Here is a 27,455-nt window from a genome sequence, read left to right on the forward strand (position 1 = left end):
TTAGCCAAGTTTGAGTCGCAGCTTCCACACAGATTTTCAGTTGTTTAAGCAGAGAAGGCAGCTTTTCTTACCGGCCCCAGTCATTGCTGACAGAGACAAACAGACCACTAAGGAAGAGATGTGGGGATGGGCAGGAAGGCAGTTTCTCTGTTAAAGTTCTTTAGCAAACTGGGTCAGCCAGGTGGGTATGGGTAAACATTGTGGTTAGCACCCCGTTCCTTAGAGAGTTAAACAGATGCACTTCAACCAGCAGGGCAGAGGTTTCTACCAACTCTCGAGTCCTTACTACTCCGACTATCTTTAAAACCAAAACCAACTAACGGAACAAACAAAGCAAACTGTTGCGTTTTTAAACATATCTAAGCAAATCTCTTTAACAACTGTCTAATTTTAGGACCAACAGCAACAAAATATCCTTTGTCTCCTCATAGGGATTAAGTGTTAGAAAAAGAAGAGAAAGAAAGAAAAGAGCGTAAGGAACTTGAATAACACGGAGGGTGGCAGCTTTAAGAAGCATTCTGATTACATATTAGAGGAGGTAGAGCTGGGCAGGTTGATAAGGCCCTTAGGCCGGGTACTTGGGAGGCAGAGGCAGGAGGATCTCTGAGTTGAAGGCCAGCCTGGTCACTTAGTGAGTTCCAGAACAGCCAGGACTACATAGTGAGATCCTGCCTCAGAGAAGAGTGACAAATTATTAGACACAGGGTGACAACACTGGTTACAATAACCCGCTTTGTATGATTCTGATTCTGGCTTACAGCTGTTTTTTTAAAAAGGTGGAGACTATATGGGGAGTGGTTTTGAGAGAAGGTCATGAGCTTATTTTTAAACACAATAAATCTAATGTGCAGAAAATTCAAGTGGAAAGCTCAAAATAGTGTCTGGAAAATCTCATTTGGACCTCAGAAAAAAGTGAGTGGAGTCAGGGATTTCAGAGTTTGTGTAAGGCGGTCAGTTGTTTTTTTTTTTTTTTCGGAGCTGGGGACCGAACCCAGGGCCTTGCCCTTGCTAGGCAAGCGCTCTACCACTGAGCTAAATCCCCAACTAAGGCAGTCAGTTTTACACTGAGTTGCTACAAAGTCATGAATATGGCTGAGTGAAGGATACAGGAATCTGAAATGTAGAGGAAATACAAAGATCATAAAATAAAATAGGAAAGTCACTTGTTATCTCTGCCTTACGTTTGTTCTTTCTTCCGAGATTGCACAGACAGCGTAGATGACCCCTTCACATTTCTGCCTTTCTCTCCCGTATTTCCATTCACAGAGATGTGTTGCTGGTTGGCACAGAGGGGACACTGACATTCTGAGATCTGCACCCAGGAGGTTGGTGCCAAAAAGAGAGCTGAGGCTTCAGAAACTCATTACTTTCCTAAGAGCCACAAACCAGCAAACATGTTTTTCCTGCTTCTAGTTTTCACATTCCTTACTTTACAACTTTAGAGTTGGAATCACATTGTATTATTCAGAATATTTAAATAATGCCAAACACATTTTCGGAGGGGCAGGGGAAGAAATTTCCAAGTTCATTGCTATCAGTGTATACACCTACCTGTGTGCTTGTTTTTCCTTTTTTTAATTTTTTTTTTTTTTTTTTTTGGAGCTGGGGACCGAACCCAGGGCCTTGTGCTTGCTGGGCAAGTGCTCTACCACTGAGCTAAATCCCCAACCCCTAAGTTTTTTTTATTACTGTTATTATGGTTGCTTTAGTCTATCAGAAATCTGAATTTTAAAATTGCAGCATATGGACTGGAGAGATGGCTCAGCGGTTAAAGACTAGGCTCACAACCAAAAATAAAATTGCAACATAAACTCACTTCCATCCCAAAATTCGATTGCTTTATTAATTAATTCATTCATTTGTTTAACAACTTTTAAAAATTAAATTACAATTCAAATATAATAAGGTCATTACTTCAGAGGCTGGTTTTAATCACCCTGTGCCAGATTTCTGCTCGAGTCATATACCACAATTCAGACTTTGAAAATCAGACTGCCAGTGTCAGAGTTTTCAAAGGAAACTATGCATGTTTCATTATTTACTCCAGATAGGCAAGACAAGGTTGAGGTCACCCGTGTTCCTGGCCAAAGATTAATGTAACAATGGGAACAAATGAGATATGCTTGCCAAGCCAAAGACCAGAGAGGAGCGCTGAGTCAGCTAATATCGCCTCCTTGGCACAGCATTGTCAACTTGTGAACTTAGACCTTTCTCTCTGGCACATTTGGGCAGGTAAGAGAAAGCCTTAACACCAGATAGATCCTGAAACCACCATTTCTAAGGCTGTGAGGGACTCAATAACCTGTATCTTCCACCTCCACTTTACAGAGCTGGAAACCCAAGAGCAGAGAGACTCAATGATCAGCTCAAAGGGAAATTCAGAACAAAGCCTTCACCTTCTTACCCGATGCTTTCTTCATTATGGAGAGCAAGTCTCCTTAGAACTCAAGATTTCTTTTATTTTCTTTTGTGTTTGTGAGACAGGGCTTCTCGGTATAGCCCTGATTATCCTGCCTGTAGATCAGTCTGACCTTGAACTCAGAGCTCTGCCTGCCTCTACTTCCTGAGTGCCAGGATTAAAGGTGAGCACTTCCACTGCCCAGCGGGACTCAGGATGCTTGTAGGAACTTGCAAGACTTCTAAAACAATGGCTGTTCTCTCATGGTAGGTGGCACACTGGGAAAAACCGAGAGGAACACTGTAAGACTGTGGAGAGTTATCCCAGTCCCTCATTCTCTCTTTGACAACTTATTCCCTTCCGTAGGATTCTTCCCTTATGATTTAATCACCTTCGTATATGATCTGTATCTGTAACTGTATCTCAACATATGAATTTGGGGGTACATTCGCACCACAGCAACATGGAAAATCACAGGCTACATCCTATGGGATCATTCCATTCTTATAAGGTGTAAGTCAGTTCCAGGCCAGGTGTGTCTTTTCCTTGTTAACCAAATGTCCTACCTCAAACCACAGGAAACTTTAAAAAACAAAGCTCATACTAGACGAGGACTAGTAGATTCACAGTACTTGCCTCTTCTCAAGGACAAGCTAAATAAATATTTTTAAAAGTCCTAAACAAAAGGGAACTTGGAATGCCTCCCCCTTGACTAAGAAATTCATAGAAAGTTGTCATCAATATACCTTAAACTTATTATCTTGCTCTTCCAAGGTAGCAATGAGGCCACATCAGGTGCAGAAAATGTTCTGTCATTTTCTTTATTTCCCAGGGAAGCTGGTCTTTAAGGTATACTTAAATCTTGCTTTGCACTCAAGAGTACCTAATAGTGTTAACGATATGCAACGAGGCTGGGCGGTGGTAGTGTAGACACTCAGTAGATCACACGTCTTTCCTGGATAACTTCTGGAGAAATTTTGACCTCCTTGGGACACTAACAGTACTCATCTACTATGACTGCCCTGACAGAGTATCACAGATTGGCTCATTACAGAACTGAAATGTATCCCTCTCATTTCTGGAGTCTAGAAGTCCAATATCAAGGATGTCATTAGGGTAGGGCTCACTTTAGGCTTTGTCCTTGGCCATTGACCTGGGTCATCCTGGGGTCTTTCCTCTACACCAGTGTCCAGGGTTCAACTCCCAAATGGACAACAACAGCTCATACTAACTATATTAGGATCTACCCTAAGGACGTCATTTAAACTTAATTACCTTTTCAAGGGCTCTTATTCCGCAGAGAGTCACATTGTGAGGCAGAAGGGATTAGGATTTCCATACACACATTTGTGTAAAAGGTCCTAATCCATACACACTTTGCAGTGATGCACTCTGTGGGGTAAATGCTTGACAACCAGATCTCCAGAAAGAAATAGGCCCAAGTGACTGCATTTGGTAATGTCTGCAGTCAATTTCTTCTATGTGGCCCGTTTCAGGCTACAAGCATGATCGTGCCAAAGGCAGGGTTAGGGAGTGATAGGAGAACAAGCCCACACACCCGATCCCGGAGCGGCAGTGGGTATAAACAATGCTAACACAGACTTGGAACACTTAAAACAAATACCAATTGTTGGCAGGCTTTTCTGTAAAGAACCAGGTCGTTTATGGATCTTCTCAATTACGTACTGTTGTTTTAAACAACAAGGATGAAGGCAAGCCCTTTTTGAGACTCCTCCCTGTTGCAAGGAACATTACTCTAAAATCTTGTTTGCTTAAAAAAAAAAAAAACCCAAAAACAAACAACAACAACAAAACCACAGATGAAATCGAATGGTTCATACACTGCCCCATCCCCAATCTCGGTTTACAGTTATCTTTTCGTGGTGATAAGCAGTTGGGGAGATCTAGCGTTCTAATTGCTTCGTGCAATTCCCCTATTACGCTTCGTGCTTTATTTCCAGTGCTTTTGCTCCTAGGGTGCAGTGCAAAAGAGTCTCACACTAGAGGCTCATCATGGAGACATACTACTTTTATCTCCTTTTAAACTGAACGTGCCATTCGGGGACCAGGCAATGGATGGAAGTTCTTGCTATGTATTCCTCGATACTGAGTTCTATCCCTGGAACCCACGGAAGAAGGAAAGAAGCAAGTCCTTAAAGTTGTTCTCTCTCTCTCTCTCTCTCTCTCTCTCTCTCTCTCTCTCTCTCTTTTACAAAAAGTAATACAATTTGAGTTTTAAAAGTTGAGTGCCATTACACACCTCCACATGAAGCCAAAGAGCATCATTCCAGCAGAACTAATCTCTTTCTTGGCAGCTGTCAATCAATGACAGATTGTGGCAGCGGAAGCAAGGCCTAACCATTTTATTCCCCCAATGTAAGATTTTTCTCAAAAGACAATTTTTTTCCTTCTGGAGTTCCATAATTGGTTGTTAGAAAAAGTTTGTCAGCTCTGTAGCACTCGTGTGTGTGTGTGTGTTTCCTTTCCAAAAATGGTTTGTTTCCAGAGACTTCTTATGCTCCTAACTCACTCTTCAGCACTGAAACAGAGCAAGTGGCACTGTTGGTGTAAAGAGTAGGCCGAGAGATCCTAAGAGGGAGCTGAGGTCTTAAAATTGAACATCAAAATCCTAACTTCTAACTTCCAAGTCCACTGCTTTAGAAGGAGCCGGGATGTGGATGTCAACTTTGTGAAGGAAAAAAGTGGGATGGAGAGCAAGGTACCACAGACTCCGGGTGACTCCTTGAAGAGTCCTGACCTGCCCTACACGACTCACCAAGTGAGATGGCAAAAGGAACTGAGGCAAGGGTGGTGGTGGCCGCATCCCCCATTTTCAGGGAAGCCCTCATACGTGATGATACCGCCCCCACCCCTTCCGAGTTACCTCATCAGGCAGAGCTTTCTTGGAGCATTATGTGGTGAGATATGATGGACCGAGGATTTAGGGGCTTGGGATTGGATCAATATATGCCTATAGGCTGGGTAACAGGCTCAGAGCAACTTCCTGATGCTAGTCTCCAGAGACGGATTTCCTGTGGTGTGTCACGTGACATCTCACCCCCCAACCCTTGGTTCCGTTCCCACAGGGGATTATCACCAGTGAGTAGGGCAGTTCCCTTAAACAAAGAGGCTGGAGCTAGTCTCTCCCTTATGTCTAGCATGACATTGCACGTGATGAGCGATGCGAATGCTCTTCCAACCTTGTTGGGTCGGAGTTTTTATGGAGCTAGTAGCTGGTACCCTCTTCCTGTCCTTGGTCTTTCTGAAGATATTTAAGAACCCACCCCTGGTCACTTCACCAGCATGAACTCAAAAATTAACAACAAAGGATGCTTTATAACTTTGTTTGAGCCTGTTCTCCAGGGACATGTATAGCTATTTTGCCTCCATTGTCAGGCCACAAGAGGGTGAAAACAATCTAACTATTATGCTTATAGTGGGGCCTTTGGGAAGTGATCACATTTGGATACAGTCATTTGGACAGAACCTCTATGATTGGATTCTGGTGGCTCTATCAGAAATAAAGACAGGCCTAGCTCAGGGCACTCATAGGCACAGTGTCTGACTCTTCATGTGATACTCTATGTGCCTCAGAAAGAAGGCACAGTCATGTGTCGGCACTGGGACCTCTATCATTGTGAGCTAAATTAACCTCCTTTCTTTATAAATTATCCTGCTTCAATGTTTTCTTATGAATGAAGGTCAGACTAATGTAGGGGCTGCTTCTCTGTAGATACACAATCCTCTGGTAGTCATAAAATCTCAAGGGTTGGGGTTGGGGATTTAGCTCAGTGGTAGAGCGCTTGCCTAGCAAGCGCAAGGCCCTGGGTTCAGTCCCCAGCTCCAAAAAAAAAAAACTCAAGGGTTCTGTAAAGTAAAGCAGAGAGGAAACCTCTACGTATTTCATATACAGCATACAATCAAAAGATTAAGATAGATGGAGCTTGTGAATTAGTTCAGAGTTGTCCCATTGCCAATGACAACCTCAGTTATATATGATATTGGGGTCCCTGGGAGAATGTGGCCCCTCAATTACTAAAACTTTGATGGGAGAGGGCATTGGGTATCCCGGAACTAGAATGACACACAGCTAGTTGATAAAGGCGCTGTGAACCAAACCCCGATCCTCTGCAAGAACAGCAAGTGCTTTTGACCATTGAGCGTCTCTGCAGCCCCTGCCTGCCTTTTCACACCAGAACATGATGCTTCTTCATATCTGCGTCCTCTGCTTAGTCTGCAGTGCTTTCTTCTTTCTAGAAGGCTATAGAGCCTTATTCATTCTTCAAACTTGGACAAGTTGGGTGAGTAGAAGAACAGGTGCAAATGGATCTCCGTGTGCAAACCGGCTGGCGTGACTGCACTGTGAGCACCGTCAGTGCCTCATCTGTGGGATCTCAGTTTCATTCACAGTGTGTTCTTGATCTTCTCTGGTTTCCCACGTGCTCCCCATTATCATTTAGAAACTTTGAATGAACTGTGACATGTTTCCCGACCTCTGTGAAACATTTCCTACATGCATGCTCACATAACTGTCCAACACAAACACACACATGTACACATAAGTAATGAAAAATATATTAAAAACTAAAAGATTTTATGACAGAAATATGTTATATGACCAGGTGTGGGCACTGGGACTTCTATCACTGGGAGTCAAATTAACCTCTTTCCTTTATAAATTATCCTGTTTCAATTGTTTTCTTACGAACGAAGGTCAGACTAATGCAACATCCACTTATTTGCAGGCTCAGACTCCTCTAGCACTCACAAAATCCCAAGGGTCCTGTGAAACAAAGCAGAGGGGATACGATCCTGGTTACAATATTATTTAGTGGAAAGCACGATTATCAATACCAGTCTTAGCAAGGAAAACCTTAACACCTGGAATGGGCGGTGATTACCATATCATGTATAAAATGTTTTTTTTTCTTTAAAGAAATGTATCTTTACAAATAATCCTTCAGTGTCCTTTGAACATTGCATTGTACTATAGGCACACAATGAGAAGTGTTAGCTTTAAAACTCATAACTTAAACACCCACCTCAAAACTTCTTGACCTTTTAGCATTGTATTTCCCTCTTTGTCCACGCCATGTTCTCTAACTCACTGTCCGTGTCCTCTACATCTTACACAATATTTTTACTTTTTTTTTGTTTATTATTTCATGTACATGACTACACTGTCACTGTCTTCATGCACACCAGAAAGAGGTCATTAGATCCCCATTACTGGTGGTTGTGAGCCACCATGTGGTTGCTGGGACTTGAACTCAGCACCTCTGGAAGAACAGTCAGTGCTCTTAACCCCTGCGCCATCTCTCCAGCCCCATATTTTTACTTTTAAATTGACACTAAGAAGCCAACAACTAAGGCATGATCCTTAAAATGGATACAATTAAAAATCCAGACGCCATTAGGCTTTAAAACTCTAAAAAGACGGGGCTGGAGAGATGGCTCAGCGGTTAGGAGCACTGACTGCTCTTCCAGAGGTCCTGAGTTCGGTTCCCAGCAACCACATGGTGGCTCACAACCATCTGTGATGGATCTGATGCCCTCTTCTGGTGTGTCTGAGACAGCAACACAGTACTCATACATAAAATAAAATAAATCTTAAAAAAAAAGGGGGGGGGGGCTGGAGAGATGGCTCAGTGGTTAAGAACACCCGACTGTTCTTCCAGAGGTCATGAGTTCAATTCCCAGCAACCACATGGTGGCTCACAACCATCTGTAAAGAGATCCGATGCTCTCTTCTGGTGTATCTGAAGACAGCTACAGTGTACTTATATATAATAAAATAAATCTTTAAAAAAAAACTCTAAAAAGACAAATTTTAAGGAATCAGATTGTTTTGAAACATTTATAACAAAAAACAACAGCTCCTGCCTCTCTCTCTGCTCTTTCCATTTCCCAGATGCAAACACATTTTTAAAGCTGCTTAAATTCTTCTGCAAGCAAGTTCCATTTTCTTTGTTTTTTAAACTCCATTTTTGTAAAAGATGTATTTATTTTATGTATATGAGTACACTGTAGTTGTCTTCAGACACTCCAGAAGAGGACATTGGATCCCAATATAAATAGTTGTGAGCATGGGGTTGGGGATTTAGCTCAGCAGTAGAGTGCTTGCCTAGCAAGCGCAAGGCCCTGGGTTCAGTCCCCAGCTCCAAAAAAAAAGAAAAGAAAAAAAAATAGTTGTGAGCCATCACATGGTTGCTGGGATTGAACTCAGGACCTATGGAAGAGCAGTCAGTGTTCTTAACTCCTGAGTCATCATCTCTCCAGCCTCTCCATTTTCTACCTAATATGTACTAAGTTATTTCTTAGTTTACCTTGTCTTTCCAGTGTTTGTAAAGAGAGAAGAGTTTTTATTGATCAGGGTGCATCAGCTTCCAGCAATTGCAGTCCTGGGCTTAATAGTTGAGAACCATGCTGATTTTCACAATTAGAACCACAGAATTTACCATATGCTTAGGGCCCAGCCTTCTCTGGAAGCTCCAGCTCCCTTTCTTTGTGGTTTCTGGGCTCTCACCCCCCTCTGCATTTCATATTATTGTTACATTGTTTCTCTAGTGAGGGTAAAAGAGATGTGACCTTACTTGGATTTACAAAGCCATGGTGGATGTCAGAGGAGAATGGCTCACGCTCTGTTCTTTTGTTCTTTTCTTCTTTTCTCTCCCTTTTCTTTTTCTCCTTTATTTTTATTATTTTATTTTAAATATGTTATTTTATTTGATTTTATGTGTATGATTGTCTTGTATGATTGCATGTGTAAGTATACAGTGCATACAGAGGACAAAAGAGGGTATTGGAGCCCCTGGAACTGGAGTCCTTATGTGGGCGCTAGGAACTGAACCTGAGCTCTCTGTAAGAGAAGCAAGTGCTCTTAACACTCTCCCGCTGCTGCTGCTGCTGCTGCTTCTTTTCTTCTTCTTCTTCTTCTTCTTCTTCTTCTTCTTCTTCTTCTTCTTCTTCTTCTTCTTCTTCTTCTTCTTCTTCTTCTTCTTCTTCTCCTCCTCCTCCTCCTCCTCCTCCTCCTCCTCCTCCTCCTCCTCCTCATTCTTCTTCTTCTTCTTCTTCTTCTTCTTCTTCTTCTTCTTCTTCTTCTTCTTCTTCTTCTTCTTCTTCTTCTTCTTCTTCTTCTTCTTCTTCTTCTTCTTCATCTCCTCCTCCTCCTCCTCCTTCTTATGATTTATTAGTTTTTTTTTTAAAGAAATAGGGTCTCATTGTGTAGGCCTGACTGCCCTCGAACTCACTGCTTGTTGAAGAGGAAGACTTTGCCCAAGTGGAAGGGGACTGGGCATTAGTTAGAGGTATACAAGCAGCTGCCTCAAATGTTAGAACTTCACAAACAAGCAAAACTGACTTTAAAGATAACTTCGACTTTTCTAAGTGGTTCACTATACCAGTTTCTCATAGAGCTTCCTCAAGCAGAAGGCAGTCAATAACAAACATGGGGAGTTAAAACATGCTAACTGTGACTCATCGTCATTGCTATAAAGAAATTAAATGAGATCACTAGGAAAAGTAATGTCGAAGGGATCTCAGCCTGAGACCTGAAGGAAGACCAAAAGCCCCACATGCAAAGATGTGAGGAAAGCATTCTAAGCACAGACAGAGCCAGGGTCAAAGCCAGCAGAGAAAACAAGTAACAGAGTGTGGGTAGAAAGCGAGCCTCTAAGACCCAGTTCAGCGTAGGTGAGTGTCCTGAAGTGTGGCTCAGTGAAGCAGAAGGAGCTGCTCAAAGTCTTTAAACACCCCGGGCAGAGCAAGAAGTAAAAATATAAGAAGCAGCATAATACCTCCATTCTCTTCTATAAATGATTCTTGCCATTGGGCAATATCTTATAACAATAGTTTTATTTTTATTTCCTTTTTCTTTGTTTTTTTTTTTGGGGGGGGACAGGGTTTCTCTGTGTAGCCCTGGAACTGTTTCTCTGTCTGTCCTGGAACTCACTCTGTAGGCCAGGCTGGCCTGGAACTTAGATTTCTGCCTGTTTCTGCATCCTGAGTGCTGGGATTAAGGGTATATACCACACTGTCTGCCATATACGTGTGTGTGTGTGTGTGTGTGTGTGTGTGTGTGTGTGTGTGTTTATGTGTATGTATGTGTGTGTGTGTTTATGTGTATGTGTGTGTGTGTGTGTGTGTGTGTGTGTGTGTGTGTGTGTGGTGTACAATAACTTTTGGAGATTACATAAGCTCAGCTTCATTTTCTTTAGAAATTTTGTTACTAACAAATGAAGTAATTTTGCACCATTTTTAATTATTTTGCTTTTATTAAATGATATTAACTAGTTAGACAAGAAGATGACTTACAATAATGAGTATAAGGAAAGCATAAAATCAAATCAAATCTATTTAAAGTTTTAAAATAATTTTTCATTTTAACTATTGTATGGAATCTCTGTAAACATCCCAGGTACTCAAAAATGTAAGCTCTAGAGAATTTTAACAATGCAAAGAGAAAGGAACCTCTAGGCAAGTCATACCAAAGCATCTGCAGCCTTAGCTTCCCAAGTGCTAGGACCTCAAGACCTGACTTCCAGACAAATTAATAAACAAACAAACGAGTTTCAGTGTCACTTGGGAGGTAGAAGGGGCTAGATCTGTGAGTTCAAGGCCAATAGGGTCTACATATCACAGCCAGAGCTACAGAATAGATTCTTTCAAAAAACAAAACAAAACAAAACAAAACAAAACAGAAGACACAGACAGATGCACACACACATGAAAGAAGAGCAAAAGCAAAAACAAATGAACCATAAAACAACAAAACAAAACCAAAACCTTCATAGGTGAGCTCTGACTCAGCCCAGCCAGCCTGTCACTTGCTGCTCTCTAGTTGTCTGTGTGTCTTTCAGTTCTTCCCAAGTTCTCTGCTGCCCTTGCATCCTCCCAATTGTACTTGCCTTTCCTCTACTTCTTCCAGTAGGTTCTATTCCTTCTCAGTCCAGTTCAGAGCAGCCTTATCTGACCACCCAATGGTACTTCCCATTCAAATATGGGAATCTTTGCTCTGAAAGGACGCTTTCTTTTTATTAAACCACCCCAATTTCCAACCCTAATGCCTTATTTACATTCTTACTCTCCGCCCTTCTCAAGAGAATGCCATTTTCAAGTGAGAAAACCCATTTTTGCCTGGACACTATTTTTCTAGTACCTAGCCTGAGCAAAGGTATATACAGGTCATCCAGGAAATGAATAAATAGTATGTGTCATTGCTTAACTAGTTAATTCAACCGGCTCAGCTGGGTATAGTGGTACACTCCTGAAATGCTATCACTTGCGAGGTAGGAAGGAGACAATTAGTATTACAAGGCCAGATATTTGGCTACATAGAAAAACCAAAAAGAGAACGTGGTGTGTGTGTGTGTGTGTGTGTGTGTGTGTGTGTGTGTGTGGTGGTTGTTGTTGTTTGGTTGTTTTTGGTTTTGTTTTTTTTTGTTTTTTGTTTTTTTTGTTTTTTTTTTTTCATTTTTCAAGGTAAGATTTCCCTGTGTAGCTCTGGCTGACCTAGAATTCACTCTGAAGACCAAGCTGTCCTCACACTCAGAGCTTTGCCTGCCTCTGTCTTTGGAGTGCTGGGGTTACAAGTATGTTGGTATTTATTTTATTTATCCACCTCTCGATTCTTTTGCAATGAGTAGAGTCTCCATCTGCCTGTCAGATGGTTCATTATTTGTGGTTGCTCCTGTTCTATAAACCTAGTTCAGCAAGCATACCGTATCCAGCAGAAGTGGGGTAGTGTGCAAATAGACTGCTGGAACCCTCAGAGGCACGAGCTCACTGAACCGCTTCTAACCAGTTATTAGAAAATCTGGTCTTGTTTGTGTGGTGGTTTGAATGACGTTAGCCCAAATAGGCTCAAATATTTAAATGATTGGTCCCCGGCTGGTGGAATTATTTGGGAAGGACTAGGAGGTGTGGTCTTATAGGAGGAAGTGTGTCATTGGGGTGGGCTTTGAGGTTTCAGAAGCCCACACCACTCCCTGTTAGCTCTCTTTCTGCATTATTCTTCTGGATAAAAATGTAAGACGGCACAATGCAGTCTGCCTGTTGACTCCCTGCCAAGATAGCTATTCTAGTTTTTTGGAACTGTCAGTCCTAATAAACTCTTTCTGTAAGACAGCTTGATTGGGACTCCCCTTTGTAGGTTTTTTTTCAGGGTTACTCCTGAGAACAGACATTGCCCATCCTCATTTGGGGAAAGGTGCCCACTTCTGTCTGGTGAAGAATCTTCTGTACTGGAGGAAGAGTGTGTACTCACACGAGGCGTGGAGATAGATTGTGGTCTATAGACTTGGGGCACAAGCACTCTACTGGGGGCATTGTCTGCCAGCTTTCTCTTAGGAAGAATTAAATATAATCTCTTAAGAGCACACTGGATCAGGTTTCATTGTGAGTTGCGAGTTTATCTGGACTTCTGTTTCTTAGCAACAGCCAAGCTTCTATCCTTTCGAATTGTTCTCTGTTTCAGCCTCAAGTCAAATAAGGGAGCAAGTGGGCCCTGCAGCTTGACCTTAGTGATATCTTTATATACAATGGTGCATTCTGGGCCTGGTGGCCATTGCTAGGCAGCGAAGGAATCACCATATTTCTGTGAGGCAGACTCAGGGATGGGCTGTGCAGGATGTTTTGGAGGGTCCTGAGGAAGCGGTGTGCCTTACAGCTGTGGCCCCTTGGGGAGTCTTTCTCCTTGAGCGCTCGTTTGTGAAGGGCGCCATTTAGAAAAAGTACGGCAAAAGCTTGTGTTATAATTTTGCATGCCCATTTACTCATTTCTTATCTATCCTTACATTATCAGACCAAAGGTGATGGGCACAAAAGAGAGCTGATAACCATTAAATTGGTCAAATTTGGAGCAAATCCTGACAACTTGCTCTATCTGATGGCTAGTCTTGATTTTCAACTTGACTACATGTGGAATCAAGGACTCCACTAAAGGCCAAGCTTCTGAGCACACCGGTGAGGGTTTTTTATTTTATTTATTTTTATTTAAATCATTTGAAATGGGAAGACCCACTTCAACCTGGGCTACACCTTCTGATGGCAGCTTATCTAAAGGACAGGGAAGGCAGAAGCTCTTGCTTTTAGCCTGCTTGCCCACACTGGTTGGTAGGTTCAATCCTACACTGGTATTGGAGCCTACTGCAGAATTCTGACATATAATGAAGAACAGTGGAGACGTTCAGCCTCTCAGACTGAGTATAGATTCTTGGAATTTCCCTCAGGAGACAGTCAATGTCGAACTATCCAGACCACAGCTTGTGAGCTTCTCTAATTAGATGATTAATAATAATAATTTCACTATTGATTAATTAATATAAATTATTAAACTATAATTAAATATAATAATTAACACATAACACAATGTGTTGTATTAGATATATTAAATATTATATTACATATTTAAAATATTATATTAATATAAATATATTTACATAATTAAATATAATCAAATTAAATACTAATTAATTATTAATTATTACTATATTCATTCTATTAGTTCTGTTTCTCTAGAGAATCCTGATTAATACTCTCCACTTCCATCTAGAAACCTTCTTTAGAATGTATCTCTTTCCTAGGTACATTTGAAATTCAGTATGTACTAACCCAAATATTTGTAAGCTTCAAAAGTACTTGGCTACTATAGAAATTGAGCTCTAAGTCACTTTGGGTAAGATAACCACTGCATAATACACTAAATTTCTACCTTGTAGTGGCTATTCCTGGTTGTCAACTTGGCAATATCTGGAATGAACTACAATCTAGAATTGGAAGGCTCACCTGTGATCCTGATCTTGAGGCTGGAAGATAGAAGTTTCTGAACTGGATCTTGGCATGGAGATCATGAGACATAGTGGCTATGAATCCCAGGAGACTAAGGTAAGGAGATCTCTGAGTTCAAGGTCACCTGGGACAAAGCAAGTCCTAGATCCAGCTGTGGTGGTACACACCTTTAATCTGGGACGAACCTTCTGCTGGGGATTTATATAAGGACATTGGAAGAAGGAAGAGTCGCTCTGTTTTGACTGCCTGCCTGCCTTGTGGGACTGAGCCACTGCTAGAACCTTGGACTTCCAATCACAGCTGCTGCTGACCATTGTTGGGAAGTCGGACTACAGACCCTAAGTCATCCACAAATTCCCTTACTATATAGAGACTACCCATACGTTCTGTGACTCTAGAGAACCCTGACTAATAGACACCTTATAATTGGAGGTCTATATGATTCTTCCTACCTTTTGGTTTGGCCCCTTTCCCTGTGGTTTATATCTGCTTTTCCACTTATAGCCACCTAAGTACAGGGCTTTGCTGCTGCACTCACTAGAAATCCACTTTGCTAAAGCCAAGATGAGAGATTATGTTCCAGGGATGAGTTATGACAGACAGTGCAAACATGAAAGCGGGCCAACTTCTCACAGGATGGGGAGTAGGACTGGGGCAGCTATTACATTGTGTTTGATACATGCTTCATGAAAACACAGACTCAAGTTAAACTGCCTGATCAATTCGGCTCCCACAAGTCCTTTAAGCAGTTACCAGCTTTCTTGCTCCCCAAGTAGAGGAGATAGTATTAATGTCATAGAGCCATAGAACTGCGACCCCAAATGGCACAGTGAGTGGCCTGGACTGCTCCGTCTCTTCCACAGAGACACCGGTTCTCCACAGGATGCATGCTGTCACACATAGCCTAAGTTTACGAGTTTTTAGTTCAAATGATCAGCCACCTGACAAACATTCCTCAGACCTCGTTCTAAGTTCTCGAGACAACCCATTTGATCCAGAGTGGGCCATTGGTTCATCTAGCGAAACTCAGAGTTATTTGGTCTTCTAGTACATATGTCGTTCCCGAGGCTGAACTCTGTTGTGGTAAACATTAAATAAATAAATAAATAAATAAATAAATAAATAAATAAATAAATAGGCATGACCAGCTCCTGCGGGTACTTTGGCGTTCCCCTCCGGCCAGCCATTGGAACATTGGAACCAGTGCTAGTTTATCTCAGCGGCTCCATGCTGCCCTCAAGTATTCTCTGACCCAGGCAGCAATTTCTCTACCCATCTAGTTCCCAGGATGGGTTGTTACCACTCCAGGCATACACATCCCAATTCTGTGGTAGGTCCTATGTGTCCTGCCACCACATACTCACTTGAACTCAATTAAGTCGCCACACGAAAGAATACATCACACAACATCCTCTGATCCAACTGATAAGATATAATTGCCCATCTAAACAGCACAAAAGCCTGTAGACACCCGTCTCTTAAAAATATTCATATGCGCAGAGAAGAATCTTAACATCTGCCACCATGTTCTCTCCGCTCCTCCTCCTCGCTCAAACTTCCTCTCCTTCTCTTCAAAAGCCTCAGTTCCCGCCTCCCTTCCTTCTCCCCCAATGACAGGCCTCACTTTTATCTTATTTGCCTTCACCTGCATAATGACATCATCCTAAAGAACTCTTATGTGGGAGGTTGTCAATCAAGGCCAAACTACTGAAAAAAACAGTTTGCTATTTATCCCAAATCGATGACACCTCTTTTTATAATCACAAAAAGTCCTCAAATAATTGACTTGCTGAATGCCATTTAACTAATGGTAGAAGGTACAGTGCAGTGGCTCTAAATCCAGTATTCTTTTCTGTAAGCAATGCTCTACACACACACACACACACACACACACACACACACACACACACACACACGAGAGAGAGAGAGAGAGAGAGAGAGAGAGAGAGAGAGAGAACCTTGCATGTATCTAAGCATGAAACTGGCCTTTATGTTTACTTTCAATTTTTAAAACAAAGGGTATGCTCAGCTTTACTTCAGAGAAGGCTTTTGACTAAGGCAACTTATAAAAGGAAAACATCTAGTTGGGGCTTGCTTACAATTTCAGAGGGTGAGTCCATGACCACGGTGGGAAGCATTGTGATAGGCAGGCATGGGGGTGGAGCATTTAGGTGAGAACTTACATCTAAATGGCAAGACAGAGGCAGACAGAGAGTGTGTGAGGCTGGGTTTGGTGTGAATTTTTGAATTCTCAAAGCCCACCCTCAATTGTCCTACCTCCACCAAAAGGCCACCCATCTAATCTTTTCTAAACAACCCATCAACTGGAAACTAAACATTCAAAGATAGTGACCTATGAGGCTCATTCTCTCTCAAACTGCTACATCCGGAATACAAATACTCAAGTTTAACCCCAAGAAAACCCAAATTGCCAAGCAATGTATTGGTCAGTGAATGAAATAGACATTTCTCAAAAGAAGAAATACAAATGGTCAGTATTTTTTTTCAAGTGCCAAGTATTCTTAGCCACCAGAAAAAAAAAATCCAATTAAATCTACTTGTGATTCGTCTCATTTCAATCATAATGGCCGCTATCAAGACAAAAAAGACAGAAAATGTTGGCAAGGATGTGGAGGGAAAGGGAAATTTCTTCACTGGTGGTAGGAATACAAATTGGTGCAGCCACTGTAAAAATCAGTGTGGAGTTTTCTCCAGAAAACTAAACTAAGGCTAGTGTATGATCTGCCTTTCGCATGCTTGGGCATTTACTCAAAGTGTTCTGTAGCCTGACATAAAAATGTACATCCATGATTACATCCTTTCCAATAGCAAGGAAATAGAATCGGCTGTCCATCAATGAACAGATGGGTAGTAAAAACATGGCACATAGAATACATACAACAGTGGATCCATGCAGCTGTAGGGATGACTGCGTTTCTCAGGGAAATGGCTAGAAGGGAACAATATATTAAATGAGTGCCCCGGTTTCAGTAAGACAATTAACACATGTTCTCTCTTATATACGGGTCCCGGTTTTGACCTTTTATGTGTGTGTATTTCTGTGTGGGTGAGTGTGTGGTGGAGGATGTGCAGCTAGGAGCTCCTAAGTGTGGAAGCGGGAGCCTTTAAGGAAACGGGGATGATGGAACTCATGCAATATGAAGTGGGAAGGAAAATACTAATGAGAGAAGGCGGGGTGGGGGTGGCGTGAGAGCGAGGGGCGAGGGGCAAGGGGTAGGAGATGGGGGTAAGTAGATGTTCAGAGCAGAAACAACCACAACTATGTAAGAAAAATACCATTAGAAAACATGTATTTTTGAACATTAATAAAAAAAATAGAGATTTAAAACGATGATGATGGGCATGAGGATGATGGTGTAATGAAGATGACAATGGCGATGATGTGGACTACAATGATGGTGATGACAAAGCTCTGTACGTCTGCGTAGGAGCCATGGTGTGTGTGGTGGTCAGAAGGTAACTTTGGAGAGTCAATTTTCTCCCTCCATTGTCACACAGGTGCTGGGGATGGAACTCTGGTTGTCAGGCTTACGCCGCAAGTGCCTTTACCATTTACCTGGGGGACCATCTCATGAGCCCAATAAAATATACATTTTTATAAATAAATAAATAAATAAATAAATAAATAAATAAATAAAACATAGGACAGAACAAACACAGTAAAATTTACAGATGTGTAGTTGAAAGGTGCAGAGAGAGCTCAGTGATTAAAGGTACTAGCTGCTCTTGGGTCTCTCGGTCTCTATAAGCAGCTATATTCACAGGTATATTCCCACACATAAACAGACACACACATACACCATAGACATTATAAAAAAAATACAATTTCTAAATGGAAGGAAGAGAGAGAGTGTGTCCTTGTCCTACTTTTATTTCTGTCACTGTGGTATCTTGACAAGCAACTCAGGGGGAAGATATTTTACCTCACAAGTCCAAATTACAACCCATTACTGCTGGGAAGTCAGGGTGGCAGGAATGCACACTACAGTCATGTGCAGTGGGGGGATGAATAGATACAAGCTCGTTTGCTTTCTTGCTTCTGCCTGGCTGAATCTCTCCACCCTTTCATGGTTCACGACCTCCTGATTGGGAATGGTGCCACCCACGGTGGGATGAGTCATCCCACATCAGTTACAATAAGACAGTCCTGTCTCCTACCCTGTGACCATAGGCCTACCCAATGTAGGTGAGGGTTTTTTCTAGTCTGTGTCAAGTTGACAATTGACATTGGGAGGGAAAAACAGGGTATGGAAGAGTTAAGTGCCAGGTATACCAGTTGTCTCAGTGCAGAAGGATTGCCTGTTTGATACCAGTGAGTTCAGGTATACTGTAAGACCATGTCTCAGCCCCCCCCGCCCCCCGTGTGTGTGTGTGTGTGTGTGTGTGTGTGTGTGTGTGTGTGTGTGTGTGTGACACCTTAAGTCTTTTATCAAAGCAAATCAAAATCCTCACAGACAGAAAATGATATGTTCCAGGCTGAAGGGATGGCTCAGTGGTTAGAAGCTCTCTCACTGCTTTTGCAGGTACAAGTTCAGTTCCCAGCACCCATGCCATATGGCTTGCAGCTCCAAGGTTCACAACTGTAGCTCCTGAGTGTCGCAGCTGCGTGTGCCTGCCCACATACAGACACATACACATGTGTAAAATAACAAACTATGATCTATACCCTCCCGATGAAAAGTCAAATCCCATGAGAAGTTTAGATCCACTCCATTTATTTCTCATCTATCACATTCCATTCAGTCTAGCTTATGGCCATATTACTCAACCAAACAGTTCTTGTTGTGGTAACTGATGACCATCACGTCACCAAAGGCAGTGGACATTTTCCAGGCCCTGTTACACATGACTTCACAATGGCACTTGACGTTATTTATTCGCCACTCCTTCCTTGAAGTGCTTAGTCATTTGTCTTCAAGCACATAACACCCTCTGAGAACTCCATCTTGTCTGGTTCATCTTCTCCTACCTAGGCCCTAAGGTATTGTAAAGCCAGTCTTCTGTGTATTCAGGAATTTAATCTTTCCTTATATATGCACCAGGTTTTCTGTTTTACAAGTGATGTAATCAGCTCTCTCAAGCTCCTGCTGCTGTGACTTCCTGTCACTCGGTAGGTAGGGATAGGCTGTAGATGTCCAGCCAGTATAAATCCTTTCCCCTAAGGAGCTTGTTCCCAGGTCCATACTTCTATTTAGAGGCTGCTTGGATGATTCAAAACCCTCAGAAATTCAGTAGGTATTAAACCAAATGATCTCCCAACCTCCCTATCCACCTCCAAATACTCTAACATTTAAGTGAATGCCACTACCATGCAGTTCTAAATACACAAGTAACCTCTTCCTTATGCTCACTTTAAAAGTACATTCAACTGTTTGTTTTCCAGCTCAATCTATCTATTTCTCACTAACCTGGTCCAACATGCCCTTTCTAGCTTTTTTATTTTATTTACAAAAGCCTCTAACTAATTCTGGAGTATTTTTATCTACCTTGATACATCTTAATCTTTGTTTGGGATTTATATCTAGAGTACAGTTTTCAATTTACCAATCCTTTTCAGTCACTGTCGCTAAAATTCCTTCACTGGTTTCCTGCATAATCTACTTGGTCCCTGAAGAGCCTTGCATGTGTAGGGACTCTCTCATTCAATTGCTGTGTGCTCTCTCAGAACTATGTATTCTATATCCCTTATTGTGATGGCTAATCTTCCCTATCAATTTGACTAAGTTTAGGGTCACCAGGGACGCACACTTTAGCTCATCTCTATAATACCTTCGGAAAGGTTTAACTCATGAAGAGGGAATGTGGGCAGCACATTAAAGGACTAAACAGAAACAGGAAAGCTAAGCAGCAGGATTCATCTCTCTCTTCTTTCTGACTGCGGGGTGTGACAGCTGCCTCGCGTCTGCTGCTATCTCCCCCACCATGATGGGTAATACATGCAAATTATAAGCCAGGATAAACTTTTCCTTCTTGGAACTATATTTGTTAGGTGTTTTGTCATAATAACTGTCTTAGTCACTGTTTGATTGCCATGGCCAAGGCAACTCTCAAAAAAGAAGGCATTTAGTTGGGGGTTTGCTTATGGTTTTGGAGGGTTAGTCCATTAGCATCATGGCAGGGGTATGCTTGGAGCACCGTGGCACTCATGGTGCTGGATGAACAGCTGAGAGTTACACCCTAATCTGCAGAGAGAGGGGCAGGGTGTGTCTCTGACTGGGTCTGACATGGGCTTTTGAAACCTTCGTTTCACTCCCAGTGACATGAGTCCTCCAAGGCCACACAGTCTAACCTTCGTAATCCCTGTAAACAGTTCCAGGCCTTGGTGGCCAAGCATTCAAACATATGAGCCTACGGAGGCCATTCTCATTTAAACCACCACAGAGATAGAAAGGCCATGAATACATTTCCCGATGCTCATCTGTTCATCACTGAAACATTTCTCAAATATCCTTGAAGAAAACTTTTTAAGTAACCGAGGCCTGTTCTTGGCAAGAGCGATTTCTCTGGCTCAAGAATTTTTTTGTTCTCGCAGTTCTTTTATCTACAAAGAATGTCTTCGGTGGCCTCGTTTGTGTAATTCATGCTAATTTCTGAGTTCTCAGAGTGCCGCACTTTCTTTGGGGAGATTGTTTTTCTAACTAGCATTTATTATTCCCATGGGATTATATTTCTCTTTATATTTATACTTCTCAATTTTGAATTAATGTAGGTATTTCCTGTCTGATCTTGCTTTAGGACAGCTCCCTATTCCTCAGCAGAATGTCTGAGGTAAATAAGTTTATAGAGTGACTATTAATATAATGTAGTGTGGACAGTCTCTATATTCAAGGGTCTTACAATCTAGCATAGAAGCAGAGGGTGGTGGTTGGAACGAAAATGGCTCCCATGGGCTTAGGGGATGGCAATATTGGAAAGTGTGGCCTTCTTGGAGAAGTGTGTCACTGAGGGGTAGACTTTGAGAAGCCTAAGCCAGGCCCACTGTCACTCTCTCTGTTGCCTGCCAATCGGGATGTGGAACTCTCAGCTTCCCCACCAGCACCGTGTCTGCCTGCATGCTGCCATGGTTCCTGGCATGATAATGGACTCATAACATAACCCAGCTCCAATTAAATGTAAATTCCTTTGTAAGGGTTGCTGTGGTCATAGTGTCTTTTCACAGCAATAAACCCCTCAGACATGGAGCAAATACCATGTGACAATACAGTGATCCACTGAACTGACAGGACACCTATTTATGTCATAAAAAGTAGACAAGAAATTGGACAGGTCTGTGGTGTGTGCAGTTACAGTAGTCCTTGGATATTTACTTAATCCAGAGAGTGATCTTTAAAATAGATAGATGAACTATAACTATTTACAATAGAGAAATACTATTCCAATTACTATTTCCTGAAGAAATGTGTGTATAGAGTCTACTAGGAATGGTAGGAGGCAATGATAAACTAAGTGGAAACTACATATTTTTGCATACATAACTATATGAATTATACACTTTGTATATATAACCATGGACGTGCATTCACATAATGCATTCATGTAGTCAAACATGCAAATATATATGTCTGTGTATATGTATATATATGTATACACACACACACACACACACACACACACACACACACACACAAAATGTAACCTAAAAGGTATACTGAAGTTTGGGAAGATAGAGAAAATAGGCTCCTAAGTATTAGTAGGGATTAAGAGGATAAATACAGTCTGGAGAGATGGCTTAGTGGTTAAGAGCAGTGATTGATCTTCCAGAAGTCCTGAGTTCAATTCCCAGCAACCACATGGTGGCTCACAACCATCCGTAAAGGGATCCGATGCCCTCTTCTGGTGTGTCTGAAAACAGTGACAGTGTACTCATATATATAAATAAATTCTAAAAAAAAGGATAAATACAAAATTATCTGATATGAAATGATTAATACTTGAATGACTTTTTTTGAAAAAAAGTAGAACGGAGGCATGGTAACGCTGGTGAACTAATCTGATAGAGGTTAGCCACTAAACTATCAGTTTTCTTTTACTGCATATATATGTATACGTTTAGTTTTGGAAGCTGAAGATATACTTTTGTATTTACACAATACCTATAAGATTTTATACCTACTGGCCTTTTAGAATCATCTTTAAGAACTCCATTTAAAATTTTATTGGTATCAAGGGACTAATTTATAAAAGGTCAAATGATGGAAGCCTTTAGTTCTGACTCTCAGGGGACAGAAGCAGGAGGGTCACCTGAGCTTGGGAATCAGAGCCATAATAGTTATTATAGGGAGACTGTGTCAAACTGGCACCCATGTCTTAAAAAGAAAAGGATTTATCAGCTAGTAAGATGGCTAAGTTGGTAAGGGCAGTTACTGCCAAGTTCGATGACCGGAATTTGATCTTGAGCACTCAAATAATGAAATGGACTCCTTCAAGTTGTTTTCTGACCACCACATACATATGAATTATATGTGACTGCACATGCATGTACACACATACAATAAATGTAAAAAAAAACACTTAAAAGAAAATAATTTCATCAGTCAAAACCCCCAAATATAATAATCTGGAACCCCCAAATATAATAGTCTGGAATGGATATCAGAATGAACTAGGAAATTCTTCCAAACACTGAATGTGTCACATTTACTAGGACTTAAAATTTCACAAGCTTATCTATCAAAGAACTTTGTAAATGTACACATGGTATTTGGAAACCTCTTCCAGTTTGGCAAGGCACTGGGGTTGATATCGCAGGCTACAACTGAAAATACCGTAAGCCAAAAGTGTATATAACACATACGGCCTACAGAATACCGTAACTCAGTCATAATGGATACTTGAGTTTGTGTTGTGTGCCCTATGTTCACACGTCTGACTGGGAATGTATGGGTAAGTACTGTGACTCATAGGGCATAGGGCATTTCTTCAGCCCGGAAAAAGTTCTTCCTACAGAATATGTGTCAATTCCATATAACCATAAAAAAAAAAAAAAAAGACTAACTGGAACAATGTTAAGTCAGACTGTCTCTACTCTAATATTAAATAGGGGAAAAGAATATTTTTATCCCTATATTGGTATTCACAAAGTTAAGAAAGAGCTACCATTTTCTATTTGGAGCATAGTTTTCCATTCTGGTAGTGTTTCTCAGTTTATCTATTTAAGAATACTGTGTGTGCACGTATTGTGTGTGTGTGTGTGTGTGTGTGTGTGTGTGTGTGTGTGTGTGTGTGTGTACATATCACTATGATCAGGTCCTTGAGGAAAGTCAACTTATAGGAAGATTAATTTTGGCTAATTGTTTTGGGGCCAGAGCTGAGACTCGTCCAAAGCACACCCCCACCCCCAAGTGATTCCTCCACTGAGGCTCTACCCACCACACTTCATCATTCAAAACTTGAAATCCATGCTAGGAGAGCTGGAGGCCTAATCCTTTCATCGTCTCTGGAAACTGCCTTACAGACACATGGAGTTGTTTATTTTACACATCTCCTATTTCTCAAGCCGACCAAGCTGACAATGAAGATTAACCATCCCAGACATCCACCGGCAATCACAGCTAGTAGAATGTTTCAGAGTTAAGGATTCACAGAGTAATACATTAGATTCGTCACTCTCTCCCAAAGGACTTTGATGTGTTTCAGATGGAAATTGAATAGTAACAAAATAAACCAAATTCCCTCCTGGTCGATGCTAACTATCTGGAATTTCTGCTAATTACATGTTTATAATCATCCCTAGGCTGTTGTTTGATATACTGAGACAAGATGCAAATGGGCAGAGGTACAGCTCAGTGTGGAAAGACACCTGCCACCAAGTCTTAAGATCTGAGCTCTGCCCCTTAGAATCTCATGGTGAAAGGGGAGAGTCAAGCCCTGAGAGCTGTTCTCACCACCCCATGTGCTGTGGTACACCCCCAAACACTAACAAGAAATAAAACTTAGAGAAGAGATTGTTTAAAAAATTGAGAGTTTAATCGCTCCGCTGACAAGTGTTTTTGCATTACTTTTAAAACTTGAACAGGAAGCTGACCCCCTTTAGTCCCAGTACTTGGCAGGCAGAGGAAGGTAAATCATTAGTTCGAGGCCAGCCTGGTCTACATGGGTTCCAGGACCCTGGAAGCTCTGTCTAGAGAAACACACAGACAAACAAACAAACGAACAAAAAACAAACCAAAAACCCCAGAAGTCTGTACTGAAAAACCTTGTCTCGAACAAAAAAACAAAAAACAAAAAACAAAATAAAAATAAAAAACCCAAAAAACAAAAAAACTTGAACAGGCAAGATTGTTGCAAGTTTTTAATATGTTGCATTTCTCTATATTCTTAAGTCATTTTAAGATTTTACAGTGCAAGAAGTATATTATGATTTTATTCAAAACATAAAGCTTGAAAGTTAAAAGAATCATTTGGAGAATATTACGGCAGTCAAACTCATTTGACTCGAAGGAGGGACCTCTACAGCAAATGCAACTTCAAAAAGTTTTAAAAGTTAGCCCCACAAGATGGGTACACCGACCATTTCCGGAGGCTGAAGGAGGTAGGTGGAGAAAAGGAAGACCAGCCAGGCTTGTATACTGTCTTTAAAAAAAAATCTTTTTATTTGCCGGCTGGATAATGAAATCAGAAGAATTTTGATTTAAAAACAAGTAAGCAAACAGAGTTCCAAACCCTTTAAAACAGTCAGCCTTGAGGTAGCACATGCCTGCGGGTAATGCCAAAACTTCGAAGGATCACCCTGAGGCCACCCAGGGCAACATAATAAAACGCTCTTTCAAAACCAAAAAGCATAATAAAAACAAAATTGAAAACCGTACATAGATTGCTACATCACCAAGCTCGAAGAGATCTTGTTTCCGACAAATTGAGCCCGCGGATACAGTAATGACAGAAACTGTCAACTAAGCTGCAGCACCTTAGATCCAGTTACCAACGTCCCTCCAGTAGTAGCCTTTCTTGTTCCAATTCGGCACGGCACCCTTCCACCCGTCCTCCAGGGAGGGACCTAGGCAGGCGCTGTTGTAAAAGTTCTTTTATGAACCAGGCATGGGCCACCCACACACGAATCAAGTAGCGTCACGGGATGTCAGCACCTCGAACTCTTTCTTTCACTAGAGCCCCGCCCGGGAAGAGACTTAGCCGCAGGTCGCTCAGGCAAGGATCGCTGCGGGAGGCGACAAGGTTGCCCAATAGTTCCCTAGCTGCCCCGGTGACGCAGCAGCTCCGGCCGGACTCCGGACACCCAGCGCGCGCCGCCCGTCCCCAACGCCCGCAGTCCTCGGCCTCCGTTTTGGATCCCGGCGTATCGGTGCAGTGACCTCAGCGCCCATCTCCGGAAGCCCCAGGCGAAAGCCAGAGGTAGCGCGGGTTAGGAGTGCGCAGGCCGAGGCTCGGCTAGACCGAGTGGCTTCCCCGAGGGGCGGACACCACCGCCCCGCCCCGCCCTGCCCCGCCCCGCCCCGCCCCGCGCTCGCGCGTCGGCGGAAAGGCCCGGCGTGCGCGCCGCCGCCGCGCGCCGGGAAGGGGAGTGAGCCGAGGCGGTGACGTCGCTCGGGAGGCGGAGGCGACGGCGACCTCGGCGGCGCCGCGCGGCGGAGACGGTTGCGCTCGATCGCGGTCTTGGCGTCATGGCGGCTGCCGGCGGCCGATAAGCGGCGGGGCGGGAGCGCGGACGGAGGAGGCGCCTTCGGTACTTCCCGCTCGCCCTCGGCGCCCGGAGATGAACTGATCGTAGGACCCGCTTCCCAGCCCCTCACGTCTCCGCCCGCGGCCTCCCCTCCCCCTCTGCCGTCCGCGGCGCGGGTCCCGCGGCCTGGGCGTCCAGGATCGCGGGCCCCGCGCGGGGCATCCTCCGCCTGAGGCGCCGGCCCGCGCCACCCTTCGCCCTGTGCCCGCCGGTAAGGACGGGTCGGCGAGGCCAGGGAGGCCGGGAGCCGGCGAGGCCCGTGAGGCCCGACCCGGCCCGGCACCGGGGGCGTGGGAGAACGGCCCGGCGCATCCTCAGCGGCCTGGCGGCGCTGCCCGGCGCGCGGAGGGGACCAGCACGTGGGAGCGCGGGGGGGAGGGGGCGGCGACCGGGCGAGCCCGGGAGGGCGCGCGGCGGGGCTGCGGGAGCGGGAGGCGGGAAGGAGGCCGCGTCGCCCGGCTGCCCGGAGAAGGTGCAGCGGCCCCGCGCGGCGCCGCCCGGCTAACTTAGCCGGAGCCCGGCAACTGCCAGGCGGGGAGGGAAGCTGCAGAGGGAGCCCTGGCCACTTCGGAGGCTCTTATTGTTGAGACGCGGGAGCGTCCGGAGTCCGGGCGCTCCGAGCAGAACTTAGGGCAGGACGGAGAAAGGAGGCGAGGCTGGAAAGGAAGTCCAGCGGCCGGGGAAAGCCATCTTGAGGGGCTAAAGAAAGGTGAAAGGGAAAGCGCCCAGGCGAGTGAACTTTCTCAGCGCAGAGTTTGCGGAGAGAAGGAGGTGGGGGGACTTGGACACGGTTTCACGGGGGCTGGGATTAATAGTTAACGTTAGGAATTACTGTTGAGTGCTGTGGCTCTTAAGTGACCTGTTCTCGCAGAGGTCTGGAGACTGAGCTCTGCGGGTTCGAAATCCCTATCCAGGTGCAGAGTCGGCCAGGTGGCAGCAGCCTGGCTGGCCCCTCTGTTCTTTGGAGTGGAAATAATCAGAGTTAAGTCTCTGCTGGAGTCGGAGGACAACTCTGCTCCGTTCCTAGTGTGTCTTGGTGGTACTTTCTGGCTGGGGAAGGATCTGACGTCTCCTTCCCCCGCTTCTTCCTCTCCCTCCCCTGCCAGAGATCTCCTTTGTTTATTCGTGGTTGGCTTGTAGGTGACTCTAGTGCTCTGGCGGAAATCTTGAGAGGTGGAAATATTGTCTTGATCCCCCCGCCCCCATGGTTTGCCTTGAAAATAAGATACAGTGTATATATTCTTTGTCTTGCTTTTTTATGTTTTTTTTTCTTCAAGGCGTCTTAAATACCTTACTGGATAAATGTTGTTTTCCACTCTACCATTGGTTTACCGATAAAAACCGTCTGTTTTGACGTTTGCACTTTGGCTAAGAATCGTGATACCTTTTATTACACTCTTTTCCTTATGAGCATTTAAAGACTTCCCTTAGTTGGAATGTGAAGTTCTTGGTAATAGAAGTTAGAGTTTCATTAAACGTAAGTCCTATCCTCACTTCGTTTGTTTGGCGAAGTTACCAAGTAGCATTTTTTCCACTCTACGTGTATGTATATGTTACATGGTAGGTTCAACT

General features: G+C 43.2%; 2 protein-coding genes across 6 annotated transcripts in view; one reads left to right on the forward strand and one right to left on the reverse strand.

The window, feature by feature from the left end:
• Nucleotides 1-1,816: 1,816 nt before the first annotated feature.
• Nucleotides 1,817-27,409, reverse strand: Chd1l2 (chromodomain helicase DNA binding protein 1 like 2). The gene is made up of 3 exons (XM_063280535.1): nucleotides 27,378-27,409; nucleotides 25,113-26,407; nucleotides 1,817-7,181 (listed from the first exon to the last, which is right to left on the reverse strand). The coding sequence occupies exons 1-2, from the start codon at nucleotides 27,407-27,409 to the stop codon at nucleotides 25,348-25,350; spliced, it is 1,092 nt and encodes a 363-aa protein (XP_063136605.1). The 3' UTR covers nucleotides 1,817-7,181; nucleotides 25,113-25,347.
• The window catches only part of Chd1 (chromodomain helicase DNA binding protein 1), a 67,366-nt gene continuing 65,329 nt past the window's right edge, over nucleotides 25,419-27,455 (forward strand). For 2 of the 5 annotated variants that reach the window (XM_039110776.2, XM_039110789.1), the window contains exon 1: nucleotides 25,958-26,094. The gene's annotated coding sequence lies outside the window, so the exon portion shown is untranslated. Of the gene's footprint in view, nucleotides 25,556-25,957; nucleotides 26,095-26,314; nucleotides 26,593-27,455 lie in introns of those variants that run through there. The other 3 variants (XM_039110782.2, XM_063288558.1, XM_039110785.2) reach the window with 3 other exon arrangements.

The sequence above is a fragment of the Rattus norvegicus genome, chromosome 1 (assembly GCF_036323735.1).
Source record: "Rattus norvegicus strain BN/NHsdMcwi chromosome 1, GRCr8, whole genome shotgun sequence".
Taxonomy (NCBI): domain Eukaryota; kingdom Metazoa; phylum Chordata; class Mammalia; order Rodentia; family Muridae; genus Rattus; species Rattus norvegicus.

Excerpts from the sequence above, each read along its gene's own strand:
- Chd1l2 (XM_063280535.1), bottom strand. The coding sequence starts at position 27,409 with ATGCTACTTGGTAACTTCGCCAAACAAACGAA. Across the intron at positions 26,408-27,377 it reads AACTTCGCCAAACAAACGAA|TTGCCGGGCTCCGGCTAAGT; the intron begins GTGAGGATAGGA and ends CCCGCCTGGCAG.